The sequence below is a fragment of the Electrona antarctica genome (assembly GCF_951216825.1).
Source record: "Electrona antarctica genome assembly, chromosome: 23".
NCBI classification, from domain to species: Eukaryota; Metazoa; Chordata; class Actinopteri; order Myctophiformes; family Myctophidae; genus Electrona; species Electrona antarctica.
This window is the reverse complement of record NC_136804.1, coordinates 4,787,510-4,806,086: the sequence shown is the minus strand read 5'-3', so window position 1 is coordinate 4,806,086 and position 18,577 is coordinate 4,787,510. Positions and strand designations below refer to the sequence as shown.

The 18,577-nt window shown below is 41.8% G+C and overlaps 1 protein-coding gene across 1 annotated transcript; it reads right to left on the bottom strand.

The window, feature by feature from the left end:
- Positions 1-15,434: 15,434 nt before the first annotated feature.
- On the bottom strand, positions 15,435-18,241 carry LOC306916338 (uncharacterized protein; the record flags this gene model as incomplete). The annotated part of the gene is made up of 7 exons (XM_079494172.1): positions 18,097-18,241; positions 16,846-17,511; positions 16,638-16,766; positions 16,372-16,527; positions 16,058-16,201; positions 15,846-15,936; positions 15,435-15,739 (listed from the first exon to the last, which is right to left on the bottom strand). Exons 1-7 carry the CDS (start codon positions 18,100-18,102, stop codon positions 15,435-15,437), a joined length of 1,497 nt encoding a protein of 498 aa, XP_079350298.1. The 5' UTR covers positions 18,103-18,241.
- Between the last annotated feature and the right edge of the window lie 336 nt (positions 18,242-18,577).

Below are 18,577 nucleotides of genomic sequence, written 5' to 3'. Positions count from 1 at the left end.
CTGTATGACTCTCAGGTTGATCTCACTGGGGGTAATACTATATGACTTTATTTGTTTAAGAACCAACAATAAATTGAAAAATACATTCTGGATGTGACACTTACAACTCGAAATAGCTCAGTTGATAGAGTGTTAGACTGAAGATCTAAAGGTCTCTGGTTCAAACCTGTGTTTCGGCAGTTGAAATGAGGTACAGAAATCAGTATGACTCCCAGGCTGATCTCACTGGGTGGAAAACTGTATGAATTTATTTGTTTAAGAAGTAACAATAAATTGAAAAATACATTCTGGATGTGGCACTTGCAAGCAGAAATAGCTCAGTTGGTAGAGCGTTAGACTGAAGATCTAAAGGTCCCTGGTTCAAACCTGGGTTTCGGCAGTTGAAATGAGGTACAGAAAACCGTATGACTCTCAGGTTGATCTCACTGGGGGTAATACTGCCTGAGTTTATTTGTTTAAGAAGTAACAATACATTGAAAAATACATTCTGGATGTGACACTTACAAGCCGAAATAGCTCAGTTGGTAAAGCGTTAGACTGAAGATCTAAAGATCCCTGGCTCAAACCTGTGTTTCGGCAATTGAAATGAGGTACAGAACACCGTATGACTCTCAGGTTGATCTCACTGGGGCTAATACTGTATGAGTTTATTTGTTTAAGAAGTAACAATGCATTGAAAAATACATTCTGGATGTGACACTTACAAGCCGAAATAGCTCAGTTGGTAGAGCGTTAGACTGAAGATCTAAAGGTCCCTGTTTTTAACCTGGGTTTCGGCAGTTCAAATGAGGTACAGAAAACCGTATGAATCTCAGGTTGATCTCATGGGGCGAAATACTTTGAGTTTATTTGTTTAAGAACAAACAATAAATTGAAAAATACATTCTCGATGCAACACTTACAAGCCGAAATAGCTCAGTTGGTAGAGCGTTAGACTGAAGATCTAAAGGTCCCTGGTTCAAAGCTGGGTTTCGGTAGTTCAAATGAGGTACAGAAAACCCTATGACTCTCAGGCTGATCTCACTGGGGGAAATACTGCCTGAGTTTATTTGTTTAAGAAGTAACAATACATTGAAAAATACATTCTGGATGTGACACTTACAAGCCGAAATAGCTCAGTTGATGGAGTGTTAGACAGAAGATCTAAAGGTCTCTGGTTCAAACCTGTCTTTCGGCAGTTGAAATGAGGTACAGAAAACAGTATGACTCCCAGGCTGATCTCACTGGGGGGAAAACTGTATGAATTTATTTGTTTAAGAAGTAGCAATAAATTGAAAAATACATTCTGGATGTGACACTTACAAGCAGAAATAGCTCAGTTGGTAGAGCGTCAGACTGAAGGATCTAAAGGTCCCTGGTTCAATCCTGGTTTTTGGCAGTTGAAATCAGTTACAGAAAACTGTATGACTCACTGGGGGAAAACGTTGAGTTTATTTGTTTAAGAAGTAACAATACATTGAAAAATACATTCCGGATGTGACACTTACAAGCCGAAATAGCTCAGTTGGTAGAGCGTTAGACTGAAGATCTAAAGGTCCCTGGTTCAAACCTGGGTTTCTGCAGTTGAAATGAGTTACAGAAAACCGTATGACTCTCAGGTTGATCTCACTGGGGGTAATACTGCCTGAGTTTATTTGTTTAAGAAGTAACAATGCATTGAAAAATACATTCTGGATGTGACACTTACAAGCCGAAATAGCTCAGTCGGTAGAGCGTTAGACTGAAGATCTAAAGGTCCCTGGTTCAAACCTGTGTTTCGGCAATTGAAATGAGGTACAGTACACCGTATGACTCTCAGGTTGATCTCACTGGGGCTAATACTGTATGAGTTTATTTCTTTAAGAAGTAACAATGCATTGAAAAATACATTCTGGATGTGACACTTACAAGCCGAAATAGCTCAGTCGGTAGAGCGTTAGACTGAAGATCTAAAGGTCCCTGTTTTTAACCTGGGTTTCGGCAGTTCAAATGAGGTACAGAAAACCGTATGAATCTCAGGTTGATCTCATGGGGGGAAATACTGTATGAGTTTATTTGTTTAAGAACAAACAATCAATTGAAAAATACATTCTCGATGCAACACTTACAAGCCGAAATAGCTCACTTGGTAGAGCGTTAGACTGAAGATCTAAAGGTCCCTGGTTCAAACCTGGGTTTCGGCAGTTGAAGTGAGGTACAGAAAACCGTGTGACTCTCAGGTTGATCTCACTGGGGATAATACTGTATGAGTTTATTTGTTTAAGAAACAAAAAATCAATTGAAAAATACATTCTGGATGTAACACTTACAAGCCGAAATAGCTCAGTTGATAGAGTGTTAGACTGAAGATCTAAAGGTCTCTGGTTCAAACCTGTGTTTTGGCAGTTGAAATGAGGTACAGAAAACAGTATGACCCCCAGGCTGATCTCACTGGGGGGAAAACTGTATGAATTTATTTGTTTAAGAAGTAACAATAAATTGAAAAATACATTCTGGATGAGACACTTACAAGCAGAAATAGCTCAGTTGGTAGAGCGTCAGACTGAAGGATCTAAAGGTCCCTGGTTCAATCCTGGTTTTTGGCAGTTGAAATGAGTACAGCAAACCGTATGACTCTCAGGTTGATCTCACTGGGGGTAATACTGCCTGAGTTTATTTGTTTAAGAAGTAACAATACATTGAAAAATACATTCTGGATGTGACACTTACAAGCTGAAATAGCTCAGTTGGTAGAGCGTTACACTGAGTATCTAAAGGTCCCTGGTTCAAACCTGGGTTTCGGCAGTTGAAATGAGGTACAGAAAACTGTATGACTCTCAGGTTGATCTCACTGGGGGTAATACTATATGACTTTATTTGTTTAAGAACCAACAATAAATTGAAAAATACATTCTGGATGTGACACTTACAACTCGAAATAGCTCAGTTGATAGAGTGTTAGACTGAAGATCTAAAGGTCTCTGGTTCAAACCTGTGTTTCGGCAGTTGAAATGAGGTACAGAAATCAGTATGACTCCCAGGCTGATCTCACTGGGTGGAAAACTGTATGAATTTATTTGTTTAAGAAGTAACAATAAATTGAAAAATACATTCTGGATGTGGCACTTGCAAGCAGAAATAGCTCAGTTGGTAGAGCGTTAGACTGAAGATCTAAAGGTCCCTGGTTCAAACCTGGGTTTCGGCAGTTGAAATGAGGTACAGAAAACCGTATGACTCTCAGGTTGATCTCACTGGGGGTAATACTGCCTGAGTTTATTTGTTTAAGAAGTAACAATACATTGAAAAATACATTCTGGATGTGACACTTACAAGCCGAAATAGCTCAGTTGGTAAAGCGTTAGACTGAAGATCTAAAGATCCCTGGCTCAAACCTGTGTTTCGGCAATTGAAATGAGGTACAGAACACCGTATGACTCTCAGGTTGATCTCACTGGGGCTAATACTGTATGAGTTTATTTGTTTAAGAAGTAACAATGCATTGAAAAATACATTCTGGATGTGACACTTACAAGCCGAAATAGCTCAGTTGGTAGAGCGTTAGACTGAAGATCTAAAGGTCCCTGTTTTTAACCTGGGTTTCGGCAGTTCAAATGAGGTACAGAAAACCGTATGAATCTCAGGTTGATCTCATGGGGCGAAATACTTTGAGTTTATTTGTTTAAGAACAAACAATAAATTGAAAAATACATTCTCGATGCAACACTTACAAGCCGAAATAGCTCAGTTGGTAGAGCGTTAGACTGAAGATCTAAAGGTCCCTGGTTCAAAGCTGGGTTTCGGTAGTTCAAATGAGGTACAGAAAACCCTATGACTCTCAGGCTGATCTCACTGGGGGAAATACTGCCTGAGTTTATTTGTTTAAGAAGTAACAATACATTGAAAAATACATTCTGGATGTGACACTTACAAGCCGAAATAGCTCAGTTGATGGAGTGTTAGACAGAAGATCTAAAGGTCTCTGGTTCAAACCTGTCTTTCGGCAGTTGAAATGAGGTACAGAAAACAGTATGACTCCCAGGCTGATCTCACTGGGGGGAAAACTGTATGAATTTATTTGTTTAAGAAGTAGCAATAAATTGAAAAATACATTCTGGATGTGACACTTACAAGCAGAAATAGCTCAGTTGGTAGAGCGTCAGACTGAAGGATCTAAAGGTCCCTGGTTCAATCCTGGTTTTTGGCAGTTGAAATCAGTTACAGAAAACTGTATGACTCACTGGGGGAAAACTTTGAGTTTATTTGTTTAAGAAGTAACAATACATTGAAAAATACATTCCGGATGTGACACTTACAAGCCGAAATAGCTCAGTTGGTAGAGCGTTAGACTGAAGATCTAAAGGTCCCTGGTTCAAACCTGGGTTTCTGCAGTTGAAATGAGTTACAGAAAACCGTATGACTCTCAGGTTGATCTCACTGGGGGTAATACTGCCTGAGTTTATTTGTTTAAGAAGTAACAATGCATTGAAAAATACATTCTGGATGTGACACTTACAAGCCGAAATAGCTCAGTCGGTAGAGCGTTAGACTGAAGATCTAAAGGTCCCTGGTTCAAACCTGTGTTTCGGCAATTGAAATGAGGTACAGAACACCGTATGACTCTCAGGTTGATCTCACTGGGGCTAATACTGTATGAGTTTATTTCTTTAAGAAGTAACAATGCATTGAAAAATACATTCTGGATGTGACACTTACAAGCCGAAATAGCTCAGTCGGTAGAGCGTTAGACTGAAGATCTAAAGGTCCCTGTTTTTAACCTGGGTTTCGGCAGTTCAAATGAGGTACAGAAAACCGTATGAATCTCAGGTTGATCTCATGGGGGGAAATACTGTATGAGTTTATTTGTTTAAGAACAAACAATCAATTGAAAAATACATTCTCGATGCAACACTTACAAGCCGAAATAGCTCACTTGGTAGAGCGTTAGACTGAAGATCTAAAGGTCCCTGGTTCAAACCTGGGTTTCGGCAGTTGAAGTGAGGTACAGAAAACCGTGTGACTCTCAGGTTGATCTCACTGGGGATAATACTGTATGAGTTTATTTGTTTAAGAAACAAAAAATCAATTGAAAAATACATTCTGGATGTAACACTTACAAGCCGAAATAGCTCAGTTGATAGAGTGTTAGACTGAAGATCTAAAGGTCTCTGGTTCAAACCTGTGTTTTGGCAGTTGAAATGAGGTACAGAAAACAGTATGACCCCCAGGCTGATCTCACTGGGGGGAAAACTGTATGAATTTATTTGTTTAAGAAGTAACAATAAATTGAAAAATACATTCTGGATGAGACACTTACAAGCAGAAATAGCTCAGTTGGTAGAGCGTCAGACTGAAGGATCTAAAGGTCCCTGGTTCAATCCTGGTTTTTGGCAGTTGAAATGAGTACAGCAAACCGTATGACTCTCAGGTTGATCTCACTGGGGGTAATACTGCCTGAGTTTATTTGTTTAAGAAGTAACAATACATTGAAAAATACATTCTGGATGTGACACTTCCAAGCCGAAATAGCTCAGTTGGTAGAGCGTTAGACTGAAGATCTAAAGGTCCCTGGTTCAAACCTGTGTTTCGGCAATTGTAATGAGGTACAGAAAACCGTATGACTCTCAGGTTGATCTCACTGGGGCTAATACTGTATGAGTTTATTTGTTTAAGAAGTAACAATGCATTGAAAAATACATTCTGGATGTGACACTTACAAGCCGAAATAGCTCAGTTGGTAGAGCGTTAGACTGAAGATCTAAAGGTCCCTGTTTTTAACCTGGGTTTCGGCAGTTCAAATGAGGTACAGAAAACCGTATGAATCTCAGGTTGATCTCATGGGGGGAAATACTATATGAGTTTATTTGTTTAAGAACAAACAATCAATTGAAAAATACATTCTTGATGCAACACTTACAAGCCGAAATAGCTCACTTGGTAGAGCGTTAGACTGAATATCTAAAGGTCCCTGGTTCAAACCAGGGTTTCGGCAGTTGAAGTGAGGTACAGAAAACCGTGTGACTCTCAGGTTGATCTCACTGGGGATAATACTGTATGAGTTTATTTGTTTAAGAAACAAAAAATCAATTGAAAAATACATTCTGGATGTAACACTTACAAGCCGAAATAGCTCAGTTGGTAGAGCGTTAGACTGAAGATCTAAAGGTCCCTGGTTCAAACCTGGGTTTCGGTAGTTCAAATGAGGTATAGAAAACCGTATGACTCTCACGTTGATCTCACTGGGGGAAATACTGTATGAGTTTATTTGTTTAAGAACAAAAAATCAATTGAAAAATACATTCTGGATGTAACACTTACAAGCCGAAATAGCTCAGTTGGTAGAGCGTTAGACTGAAGATCTAAAGGTCCCTGTTTTTAACCTGGGTTTCGGCAGTTCAAATGAGGTACAGAAAACCGTATGAATCTCAGGTTGATCTCATGGGGGGAAATACTGTATGAGTTTATTTGTTTAAGAACAAACAATCAATTGAAAAATACATTCTCGATGCAACACTTACAAGCCGAAATAGCTCACTTGGTAGAGCGTTAGACTGAAGATCTAAAGGTCCCTGGTTCAAAGCTGGGTCTCGGTAGTTCAAATGAGGTACAGAAAACCCTATGACTCTCAGGCTGATCTCACTGGGGGAAATACTATGACTTTATTTGTTTAAGAACTAACAATCAATTGAAAATATATATTCTGGATGTGACACTTACAAGCTGAAATAGCTCAGTTGGTAGAGCATTAGACTGAAGATCTAAAGGTCCCTGTTTCAATCCTGTGTTTTGGCAGGTCAAATGAGGTGCAGAAAACCGTATGACTCTTAGGCTGATCACACTGGGTGAAAAACTTTATGAGTTTGTTTAAGAAGTAACAAGTAACAGTCAATGTAAAAATAAATACTGGATGTGACACTTGCAAGCCGTAATAGCTCAGTTGGGATAGCGTTAGACTGAAGATCTAAAGGTCCCTGGTTCAATCTGGGGTTTGCCTGCTTTTTGACGTGCCAATCATTCTGATTGACAGATTCCTTGGCCAATCAGATTGGTCCGCCTTCAGCCAATCCTATGGCTCCTTACATTGTCTCCTCCAATCAAATGTTCGCAGACCCGGACCACTTTGTTGTTTACAACTGGATGAAATACTCTGACCTGTTTTAGATTTATAGTGATTGTTCAACTTAATTTTCTTAATTTTCACAGTTTTGGACGTTTTATTATTATAATTGATCATTCTAGATCACTGCTAGATCCGTAACAATCTTCTCTTATGGGGTTCGGGTTCGGGTTAGGGTTAGGGTTAGGGTTAGGGTTAGGGTTAGGTTCCACAGGCTAATAAAGTGTACATTTGGGGGTCCTTGACAAGAAAAGGTTTGGGAACCACTGTTGTAGAGGGTCTATATAATAGATAGATGTTGATAGTATTAAGTTAGTAACTTTGACAGTGTACAAATGGAACCGGTTTTCAGCAGGTCAAATGAGGTACAGAAAACCGTATGAGTTTATTTGTTTAAGAACTAACAAACCATTGAAAAATACATTCTGGATGTGACACTTACAAGCCGAAATAGCTCAGTTGGTAGAGCGTTAGACTGAAGATCTAAAGGTCCCTGGTTCAAATCTGGGTTACTGCAGTTCAAATGAGGTACCCTGTGACTCTTAGGCTGATTTCACTGGGCGAAATGCTGTATGAGTATATTTGTTTAAGAAGTAACAATCAATTGAAAAATACATTCTGGATGTGACACTTTGAAGCCGAAATAGCTCAGTTGGCAGAGTATTGACTGAAGATCTCTAGGTCCCTGGTTCAATCTCGATTTTCGGCAGGTCAAATGAGGTACAGAAAAACGTATGACTCCCAGGCTGATCTCACTGGGGGAAAACTGTTTGAGTTTATTTGTTTAAGAACCAACAATAAATTGAAAAATACATTCTGGATGTGACACTTACAACTCGAAATAGCTCAGTTGATAGAGCGTTAGACTGAAGATCTAAAGTTCCCTGGTTCAAAACTGGGTTTAGGCAGTTGAAATGAGGTACAGAAAACTGTATGACTCTCAGGTTGATCTCACTGGGGGTAATACTATATGAGTTTATTTGTTTAAGAAGTAACTGAAAAATACATTCTGGATGTGACACTTACAAGCTGAAATAGCTCAGTTGGTAGAGCGTTACACTGAGTATCTAAAGGTCCCTGGTTCAAACCTGTGTTTCGGCAGTTGAAATGAGGTACAGAAAACTGTATGACTCTCAGGTTGATCTCACTGGGGGTAATACTATATGACTTTATTTGTTTAAGAACCAACAATAAATTGAAAAATACATTCTGGATGTGACACTTACAACTCGAAATAGCTCAGTTGATAGAGTGTTAGACTGAAGATCTAAAGGTCTCTGGTTCAAACCTGTGTTTCGGCAGTTGAAATGAGGTACAGAAATCAGTATGACTCCCAGGCTGATCTCACTGGGGCTAATACTGTATGAGTTTATTTGTTTAAGAAGTAACAATGCATTGAAAAATACATTCTGGATGTGACACTTACAAGCCGAAATAGCTCAGTTGGTAGAGCGTTAGACTGAAGATCTAAAGGTCCCTGGTTCAAAACTGGGTTTAGGCAGTTGAAATGAGGTACAGAAAACTGTATGACTCTCAGGTTGATCTCACTGGGGGTAATACTATATGAGTTTATTTGTTTAAGAAGTAACTGAAAAATACATTCTGGATGTGACACTTACAAGCTGAAATAGCTCAGTTGGTAGAGCGTTACACTGAGTATCTAAAGGTCCCTGGTTCAAACCTGGGTTTCGGCAGTTGAAATGAGGTACAGAAAACTGTATGACTCTCAGGTTGATCTCACTGGGGGTAATACTATATGACTTTATTTGTTTAAGAACCAACAATAAATTGAAAAATACATTCTGGATGTGACACTTACAACTCGAAATAGCTCAGTTGATAGAGTGTTAGACTGAAGATCTAAAGGTCTCTGGTTCAAACCTGTGTTTCGGCAGTTGAAATGAGGTACAGAAATCAGTATGACTCCCAGGCTGATCTCACTGGGCGGAAAACTGTATGAATTTATTTGTTTAAGAAGTAACAATAAATTGAAAAATACATTCTGGATGTGGCACTTACAAGCAGAAATAGCTCAGTTGGTAGAGCGTTAGACTGAAGATCAAAGGTCCCTGGTTCAAACCTGGGTTTCGGCAGTTGAAATGAGGTACAGAAAACCGTATGACTCTCAGGTTGATCTCACTGGGGGTAATACTGCCTGAGTTTATTTGTTTAAGAAGTAACAATACATTGAAAAATACATTCTGGATGTGACACTTACAAGCCGAAATAGCTCAGTTGGTAAAGCGTTAGACTGAAGATCTAAAGGTCCCTGGCTCAAACCTGTGTTTCGGCAATTGAAATGAGGTACAGAACACCGTATGACTCTCAGGTTGATCTCACTGGGGCAAATACTGTATGAGTTTATTTGTTTAAGAAGTAACAATGCATTGAAAAATACATTCTGGATGTGACACTTACAAGCCGAAATAGCTCAGTTGGTAGAGCGTTAGACTGAAGATCTAAAGGTCCCTGTTTTTAACCTGGGTTTCGGCAGTTCAAATGAGGTACAGAAAACCGTATGAATCTCAGGTTGATCTCATGGGGCGAAATACTTTGAGTTTATTTGTTTAAGAACAAACAATAAATTGAAAAATACATTCTCGATGCAACACTTACAAGCCGAAATAGCTCAGTTGGTAGAGCGTTAGACTGAAGATCTAAAGGTCCCTGGTTCAAACCTGGGTTTCGGTAGTTCAAATGAGGTACAGAAAACCCTATGACTCTCAGGCTGATCTCACTGGGGGAAATACTGCCTGAGTTTATTTGTTTAAGAAGTAACAATAAATTGAAAAATACATTCCGGATGTGACACTTACAAGCCGAAATAGCTCAGTTGGTAGAGCGTTAGACTGAAGATCTAAAGGTCCCTGGTTCAAACCTGGGTTTCGGCAGTTGTAATGAGGTACAGAAAACCGTATGACTCTCAGGTTGATCTCACTGGGGGTAATACTGCCTGAGTTTATTTGTTTAAGAAGTAACAATACATTGAAAAATACATTCTGGATGTGACACTTACAAGCCGAAATAGCTCAGTTGATGGAGTGTTAGACAGAAGATCTAAAGGTCTCTGGTTCAAACCTGTCTTTCGGCAGTTGAAATGAGGTACAGAAAACAGTATGACTCCCAGGCTGATCTCACTGGGGGGAAAACTGTATGAATTTATTTGTTTAAGAAGTAGCAATAAATTGAAAAATACATTCTGGATGTGACACTTACAAGCAGAAATAGCTCAGTTGGTAGAGCGTCAGACTGAAGGATCTAAAGGTCCCTGGTTCAATCCTGGTTTTTGGCAGTTGAAATCAGTTACAGAAAACTGTATGACTCACTGGGGGAAAACTTTGAGTTTATTTGTTTAAGAAGTAACAATACATTGAAAAATACATTCCGGATGTGACACTTACAAGCCGAAATAGCTCAGTTGGTAGAGCGTTAGACTGAAGATCTAAAGGTCCCTGGTTCAAACCTGGGTTTCGGCAGTTGAAATGAGTTACAGAAAACCGTATGACTCTCAGGTTGATCTCACTGGGGGTAATACTGCCCGAGTTTATTTGTTTAAGAAGTAACAATGCATTGAAAAATACATTCTGGATGTGACACTTGCAAGCCGAAATAGCTCAGTCGGTAGAGCGTTAGACTGAAGATCTAAAGGTCCCTGGTTCAAACCTGTGTTTCGGCAATTGAAATGAGGTACAGAACACCGTATGACTCTCAGGTTGATCTCACTGGGGCTAATACTGTATGAGTTTATTTCTTTAAGAAGTAACAATGCATTGAAAAATACATTCTGGATGTGACACTTACAAGCCGAAATAGCTCAGTCGGTAGAGCGTTAGACTGAAGATCTAAAGGTCCCTGTTTTTAACCTGGGTTTCGGCAGTTCAAATGAGGTACAGAAAACCGTATGAATCTCACGTTGATCTCATGGGGGGAAATACTGGATGAGTTTATTTGTTTAAGAACAAACAATCAATTGAAAAATACATTCTCGATGCAACACTTACAAGCCGAAAGAGCTCACTTGGTAGAGCGTTAGACTGAAGATCTAAAGGTCCCTGGTTCAAACCTGGGTTTCGGCAGTTGAAGTGAGGTACAGAAAACCGTGTGACTCTCAGGTTGATCTCACTGGGGATAATACTGTATGAGTTTATTTGTTTAAGAAACAAAAAATCAATTGAAAAATACATTCTGGATGTAACACTTACAAGCCGAAATAGCTCAGTTGATAGAGTGTTAGACTGAAGATCTAAAGGTCTCTGGTTCAAACCTGTGTTTTGGCAGTTGAAATGAGGTACAGAAAACAGTATGACCCCCAGGCTGATCTCACTGGGGGGAAAACTGTATGAATTTATTTGTTTAAGAAGTAACAATAAATTGAAAAATACATTCTGGATGAGACACTTACAAGCAGAAATAGCTCAGTTGGTAGAGCGTCAGACTGAAGGATCTAAAGGTCCCTGGTTCAATCCTGGTTTTTGGCAGTTGAAATCAGTTACAGAAAACTGTATGACTCACTGGGGGAAAACTTTGAGTTTATGTTTAAGAAGTAACAATAAATTGATTGAAAAATACATTCCGGATGTGACACTTACAAGCTGAAATAGCTCAGTTTGTAGAGCGTTACACTGAAGATCTAAAGGTCCCTGGTTCAAACCTAGGTTTCGGCAGTTGAAATGAGTACAGCAAACCGTATGACTCTCAGGTTGATCTCACTGGGGGTAATACTGCCTGAGTTTATTTGTTTAAGAAGTAACAATACATTGAAAAATACATTCTGGATGTGACACTTCCAAGCCGAAATAGCTCAGTTGGTAGAGCGTTAGACTGAAGATCTAAAGGTCCCTGGTTCAAACCTGTGTTTCGGCAATTGTAATGAGGTACAGAAAACCGTATGACTCTCAGGTTGATCTCACTGGGGCTAATACTGTATGAGTTTATTTGTTTAAGAAGTAACAATGCATTGAAAAATACATTCTGGATGTGACACTTACAAGCCGAAATAGCTCAGTTGGTAGAGCGTTAGACTGAAGATCTAAAGGTCCCTGTTTTTAACCTGGGTTTCGGCAGTTCAAATGAGGTACAGAAAACCGTATGAATCTCAGGTTGATCTCATGGGGGGAAATACTATATGAGTTTATTTGTTTAAGAACAAACAATCAATTGAAAAATACATTCTTGATGCAACACTTACAAGCCGAAATAGCTCACTTGGTAGAGCGTTAGACTGAATATCTAAAGGTCCCTGGTTCAAACCAGGGTTTCGGCAGTTGAAGTGAGGTACAGAAAACCGTGTGACTCTCAGGTTGATCTCACTGGGGATAATACTGTATGAGTTTATTTGTTTAAGAAACAAAAAATCAATTGAAAAATACATTCTGGATGTAACACTTACAAGCCGAAATAGCTCAGTTGGTAGAGCGTTAGACTGAAGATCTAAAGGTCCCTGGTTCAAACCTGCGTTTCGGCAATTGAAATGAGGTACAGAACACCGTATGACTCTCAGGTTGATCTCACTGGGGCTAATACTGTATGAGTTTATTTGTTTAAGAAGTAACAATGCATTGAAAAATACATTCTGGATGTGACACTTACAAGCCGAAATAGCTCAGTTGGTAGAGCGTTAGACTGAAGATCTAAAGGTCCCTGTTTTTAACATGGGTTTCGGCAGTTCAAATGAGGTACAGAAAACCGTATGAATCTCAGGTTGATCTCATGGGGGGAAATACTGTATGAGTTTATTTGTTTAAGAACAAACAATCAATTGAAAAATACATTCTCGATGCAACACTTACAAGCCGAAATAGCTCACTTGGTAGAGCGTTAGACTGAAGATCTAAAGGTCCCTGGTTCAAAGCTGGGTCTCGGTAGTTCAAATGAGGTACAGAAAACCCTATGACTCTCAGGCTGATCTCACTGGGGGAAATACAGGCTAATAAAGTGTACATTTGGGGGTCCTTGACAAGAAAAGGTTTGGGAACCACTGTTGTAGAGGGTCTATATAATAGATAGATGTTGATAGTATTAAGTTAGTAACTTTGACAGTGTACAAATGGAACCGGTTTTCAGCAGGTCAAATGAGGTACAGAAAACCGTATGAGTTTATTTGTTTAAGAACTAACAAACCATTGAAAAATACATTCTGGATGTGACACTTACAAGCCGAAATAGCTCAGTTGGTAGAGTGTTAGACTGAAGATCTAAAGGTCCCTGGTTCAAATCTGGGTTACTGCAGTTCAAATGAGGTACCCTGTGACTCTTAGGCTGATTTCACTGGGCGAAATGCTGTATGAGTATATTTGTTTAAGAAGTAACAATCAATTGAAAAATACATTCTGGATGTGACACTTTGAAGCCGAAATAGCTCAGTTGGCAGAGTATTGACTGAAGATCTCTAGGTCCCTGGTTCAATCTCGATTTTCGGCAGGTCAAATGAGGTACAGAAAACCGTATGACTCCCAGGCTGATCTCACTGGGGGAAAACTGTATGAGTTTATTTGTTTAAGAACCAACAATAAATTGAAAAATACATTCTGGATGTGACACTTACAACTCGAAATAGCTCAGTTGATAGAGCGTTAGACTGAAGATCTAAAGGTCCCTGGTTCAAAACTGGGTTTAGGCAGTTGAAATGAGGTACAGAAAACTGTATGACTCTCAGGTTGATCTCACTGGGGGTAATACTATATGAGTTTATTTGTTTAAGAAGTAACTGAAAAATACATTCTGGATGTGACACTTACAAGCTGAAATAGCTCAGTTGGTAGAGCGTTACACTGAGTATCTAAAGGTCCCTGGTTCAAACCTGGGTTTCGGCAGTTGAAATGAGGTACAGAAAACTGTATGACTCTCAGGTTGATCTCGTGTACATGTTTTTTTCCTTCTCCAGTGACATAAGTCCGCCTCCTCCACATGTGGCACAGAAAACACTGCTTGAAACCCGATACTATGCACCCCCCACCCCCCATCCAGTAGCTGCCGGCCGCTGCGGCTGATGAGACGCTGTCGCTGACCCAACACACAAATGCACGCACACACGCACACACATTAAACTAAAAAGCTTTGCCGTTTGTTGAAGAGACACATTTTCGCTGAATTAATAGAGCTTCAGAATGATACAGTAGCCTATAGCCTATGTGAAAGTGAAAGGACCACAACAAGCCACTGGCTTTATTGCGTTGTGTGATATAAGCATAATAAAAGTAGGCTATATTGTGCGCACCTCAAAAGCTATAGTTAATTTCTCTCTGTGCATGCCTGAATGCACAGACTGCTATGAATGACGGTGACAAAAATGTATTTATTTATATGTGGACTGAACTGAATATGTAAATCAGAGAGACTACCTATAATTCCTGTTATAGTGTCCTTTATTTGCAAAAACCGTCGGAGGAGGGACTGTCCGAGGAGGGGGGGGGGTTGTATTTATACGAGCAAAAAGGAACGCGGGCTGCGGGCAGGTCAGGAATTCCCTTCACATTCACAATCATATAATATAAAAGTGTGCGCATCCTGGCGCTTATTCACTATTTCAGGAATAAATAGCCTTGTTGCACATGTTACCAATACATACACAGTGACATATTGGCCTCGGTTTAATACATGCACAAAAATGAATTGTCTATTCTGTAGACTGTACGGCTCTGGGTTCAGAGTTCCAGTGATCCAGCTGTGTGACACTGACTGTATTGTTCCACCACTTTTGCTTTGGCAATGTAAACGTATGTTTTCCCATGCCAATAAAGCCCTTTGAATTGAATTGAATTGATTCACGTCATAAGTGATCGCGGAATGTGCCGTCGCTTTGAAATGACAGCGGAGTACATTCCGATTCTAGAGGCAAATCCACTCCACCGTCTCCACCACTCTGTCCTCGCATCGAATCCTCTCCTCCTCCACTCCTCCTCGCTGGGGGCGGAGCCGAGGAGCGAGTGGAGGACGCGAGGGGAGTGAGCGAGTGTGAAAGTTGCGGTATTGGAATTTGGCTTTAGACAGAAGATCTAAAGGTCTCTGGTTCAAACCTGTCTTTCGGCAGTTGAAATGAGGTACAGAAAACAGTATGACTCCCAGGCTGATCTCACTGGGTGGAAAACTGTATGAATTTATTTGTTTAAGAAGTAGCAATAAATTGAAAAATACATTCTGGATGTGACACTTACAAGCAGAAATAGCTCAGTTGGTAGAGCGTCAGACTGAAGGATCTAAAGGTCCCTGGTTCAATCCTGGTTTTTGGCAGTTGAAATCAGTTACAGAAAACTGTATGACTCACTGGGGGAAAACTTTGAGTTTATTTGTTTAAGAAGTAACAATACATTGAAAAATACATTCCCCAACCTCACTGGGGCTAATACTGTATGAGTTTATTTCTTTAAGAAGTAACAATGCAATACAGACAGAGACAGAAATTGTTGTGCTCCTGCTCCTCGTCACTGGAGGTGTCCAGCCCCTCTCCCTCTCCACCTTCCTCCTCTCCTATCTGGCTCGACGGCCCCGGCCCCTCTCCCTCTCCACCTTCCTCCTCTCCCTTCTGGCTCGACGGCCCCGGCCCCTCTCCCTCTCCACCTTCCTCCTCTCCTTCCTCACTTGAGCTGTCCGTGTCCGGCTCCGGCCTCTTCGCGGCCTTGGTCGTGTCCAGGCCCAGGGCAGTGGCCTGGAAGTCCTCCAGGTAGTGGTCTGTAAAAATCACATCACATGTTAACAGTGTTGCCTGGTGCAGCAAGCTCAAACAGTATTCTATGTAATGTCACATTGCAAATAGTAGTCCATTTGGCATACTTACTGATGCTGGGCGGAAACTTCAAGTACCGCATGGTGTTCCCACGGCCCGTCCCCAGATTGAGGCAAGCCTCAAGAGGTCTTATAACTGGCACCTGTCAAATACATAGTAACAAGAACAAATGGAAACCAACTTCTGTGCCATTTATTTTGACCACACATATGAGATAATAGAGTGACAAAGAACATGCCGGTGGCCTCTTTTTAGGTGCTTACAAGAGCTCTCGGGGTCGCCTCTTCCACCACGACCTCCGCGATGTCACATTCCAGGGATGGTTCCAGGGATGGGGCCAGGGATGGGGTCAGGGATGGGGTCACTGTCTCCACTGTGAGTGGGACTATGTCCTCCTCAGGGCTCGGCTGTAGAGAGAGATCTAGGTTTTAGTCAGGGACTCTGCGAGGTAAGTACTAGCATAGGACTTCAGCTTAGGGCTTTTTTTCCCCACAGGTTTCCTTCACAGGTGAGTATAACAGGTAGCCCTTGTGGCAATCGGATAGTCACGAAACATAGTTTCTAATAGTTGAAATACCTCAGGTTCCTCAGGTGGGAAGTGCTCCTCCATGCCCTCCTGGACCTGTAACCCAGGGAGGGCCAGGGCAAACTGCTCCCTGGGCGTCAGTCTCCTCCGCTTGGCGGAGGCTGGAGGCTGGAGGCTGGAGGTGCCTGACGCCCTAGGGTCAGCGACCTGGCAAGATTAAACAAAATCAGTGTCAGTTGGACATCCAGACAATTGGATACATCCTAGTTACAACTGGACGGCGTTATGTCAAACATAGTTCAGAGTAGTTGAAATACCTCAGGGGCATCGGGACCTTTGGCAGGGGCTCTCTCAGTTATGCAGGGACGGGGAAGGGCTCTCCCCTTCCCCTTCCCTGCATAACTGCCGGGGGGGGTCGCGGGGGCGGGGCGTGGGTCGCGCTCATCCTGTAGGAAGAACAGACGTTGGTAAATGACATAGGAAACAGTCAATTGGACAGACAGACAGACAGGCAGACAGACGTACCACTCTCTCTCGGGCCATAGCCTTGTATTTGGCCTTCTGGTTTAGGGCGTGATTGAGGTGCCCGTACGTCACCTTCAGCTGCCTCCTCGCGTCCCAGAGTTGTGCTGTGAGGACGGCCGCCTTCCTCTCCAGACCCCGACACTCGCCACAGCCTCGGGGGGAAAGTGTGGGGGAGGAGGGCAGTGGGATGGTACTGTTGCCGCTGGCGGAGGGGAGTGCACGGGAGTGCTCCCTCTCTCTCCCCCTGGGGACCGTTGGCTCCTCCTCCTCCTCCTCAGGCTCAGGGGTGGGGAGGTCATCCAGGTCCGCCCTGGTGACCAGAGCCTCCTGTGGGAGCTTGGCCCGCTCCTCGGCCAGTCTGGCCTTGAGGCTGACCCAGCCTGCCTCCCACAGGAGGCTCCTCACCACCGGCTGCTGGCTGCCGGCCCCGAGGTCCTTGCCGTGGACCTCCCTTATGTGGCGGGGAAGCTTCTTCCCCTGGAACCGGCAGCCAGCAGCCGGGCAAGGCTCTTCGTCGATGGACCAATGGCCCTGGGAGAAGGAGAGGTAGAGCTTCCGCTCTACCTCATTCCTAATCTTGTGGGTCCCCACGATGTGGTCCCGCAGCCTGGTGTAACGGCCTCCCCTGCAGCCGGGCACCATGCATCTCACCGCCTTCTGTGGGGCCTGAAACAACAGTAGAAACTACTTGAGAAAGTGCAATGAGCTTAAAGATGATTAAACATACATTAAATCGTACGTGCTTTATTGTTGAATTGAATGTTGGTGATGTATAATTTGTCTGTCCTAAAAAAAATATAAAAAAGCAAAGGGACGCCACAATGTAAGGATGACGAGCACATGTATGTGTATACTGTAATTCTATGTTCCCTAAACAATTAAACAATTAACAGTTAACAATTAAGGCGAGACATGGCAGGTGAATAGGGAAAAAAAGTTAACTAATAGCTATCACAGCTCACTGTAAAGTATATTATTTCACCCAAACTATTGTCCCTGGGGCTAAAGGTTGACATATTATGATAGTGCGATGAAATATGATTATGTGACATGATTGTGGGGTTTGTAGCACCTTCAGAACTAAAGAAAGGGACAATAGTTTGGGTGAAATAATATACTTTACATAGCCGCAATTTGCAACTCTAGATTTTTTTACAATGGGATGAATCTAGAGTTGCAATACCCTCCATTGACTCCCCACTCATCATTTTGCGTTTGTGATCTGCTGGTCTCAAACGACGTTAAACTCACCAACATTGCAGCTGTAGTCCAAGCTTGAATTTTTCTCTTTCGATCTGCAAAGCTTGTTTTTCATAAAAATCCCCCGTAGACATGTTATGAGCTACTTTCTGTCCAAAATATTCCACAAGTGATATTCCGAGCCGCCATTTTGGAATTCTGCGACGGGCCGTAAAACAAGACGTGAGGGAGAGAGCTTGTTTAATAGAAGGCCGTGCGTGACGGGGCGGCGCGCTGCGTCGGCCTCTTCTTTGGGTGTCTTACCTGCGTGTGTACACCTGGTGCACACGCAGTATCGCCATCTACTGTTTGCAAATAGAATAGGCCTACTAATAAAAAAAAGAAAACTAACGGTGGAAATGCCTGTATCAACCATGTGACATAATAATAAGTCATAACACCTGTGGTTGCGCCGATGTCAGACTATAACTGATGTCACGCACCCACCAACACACCCTCTTTCTATTCCTGACATATTTCGGAAGGGACAAGA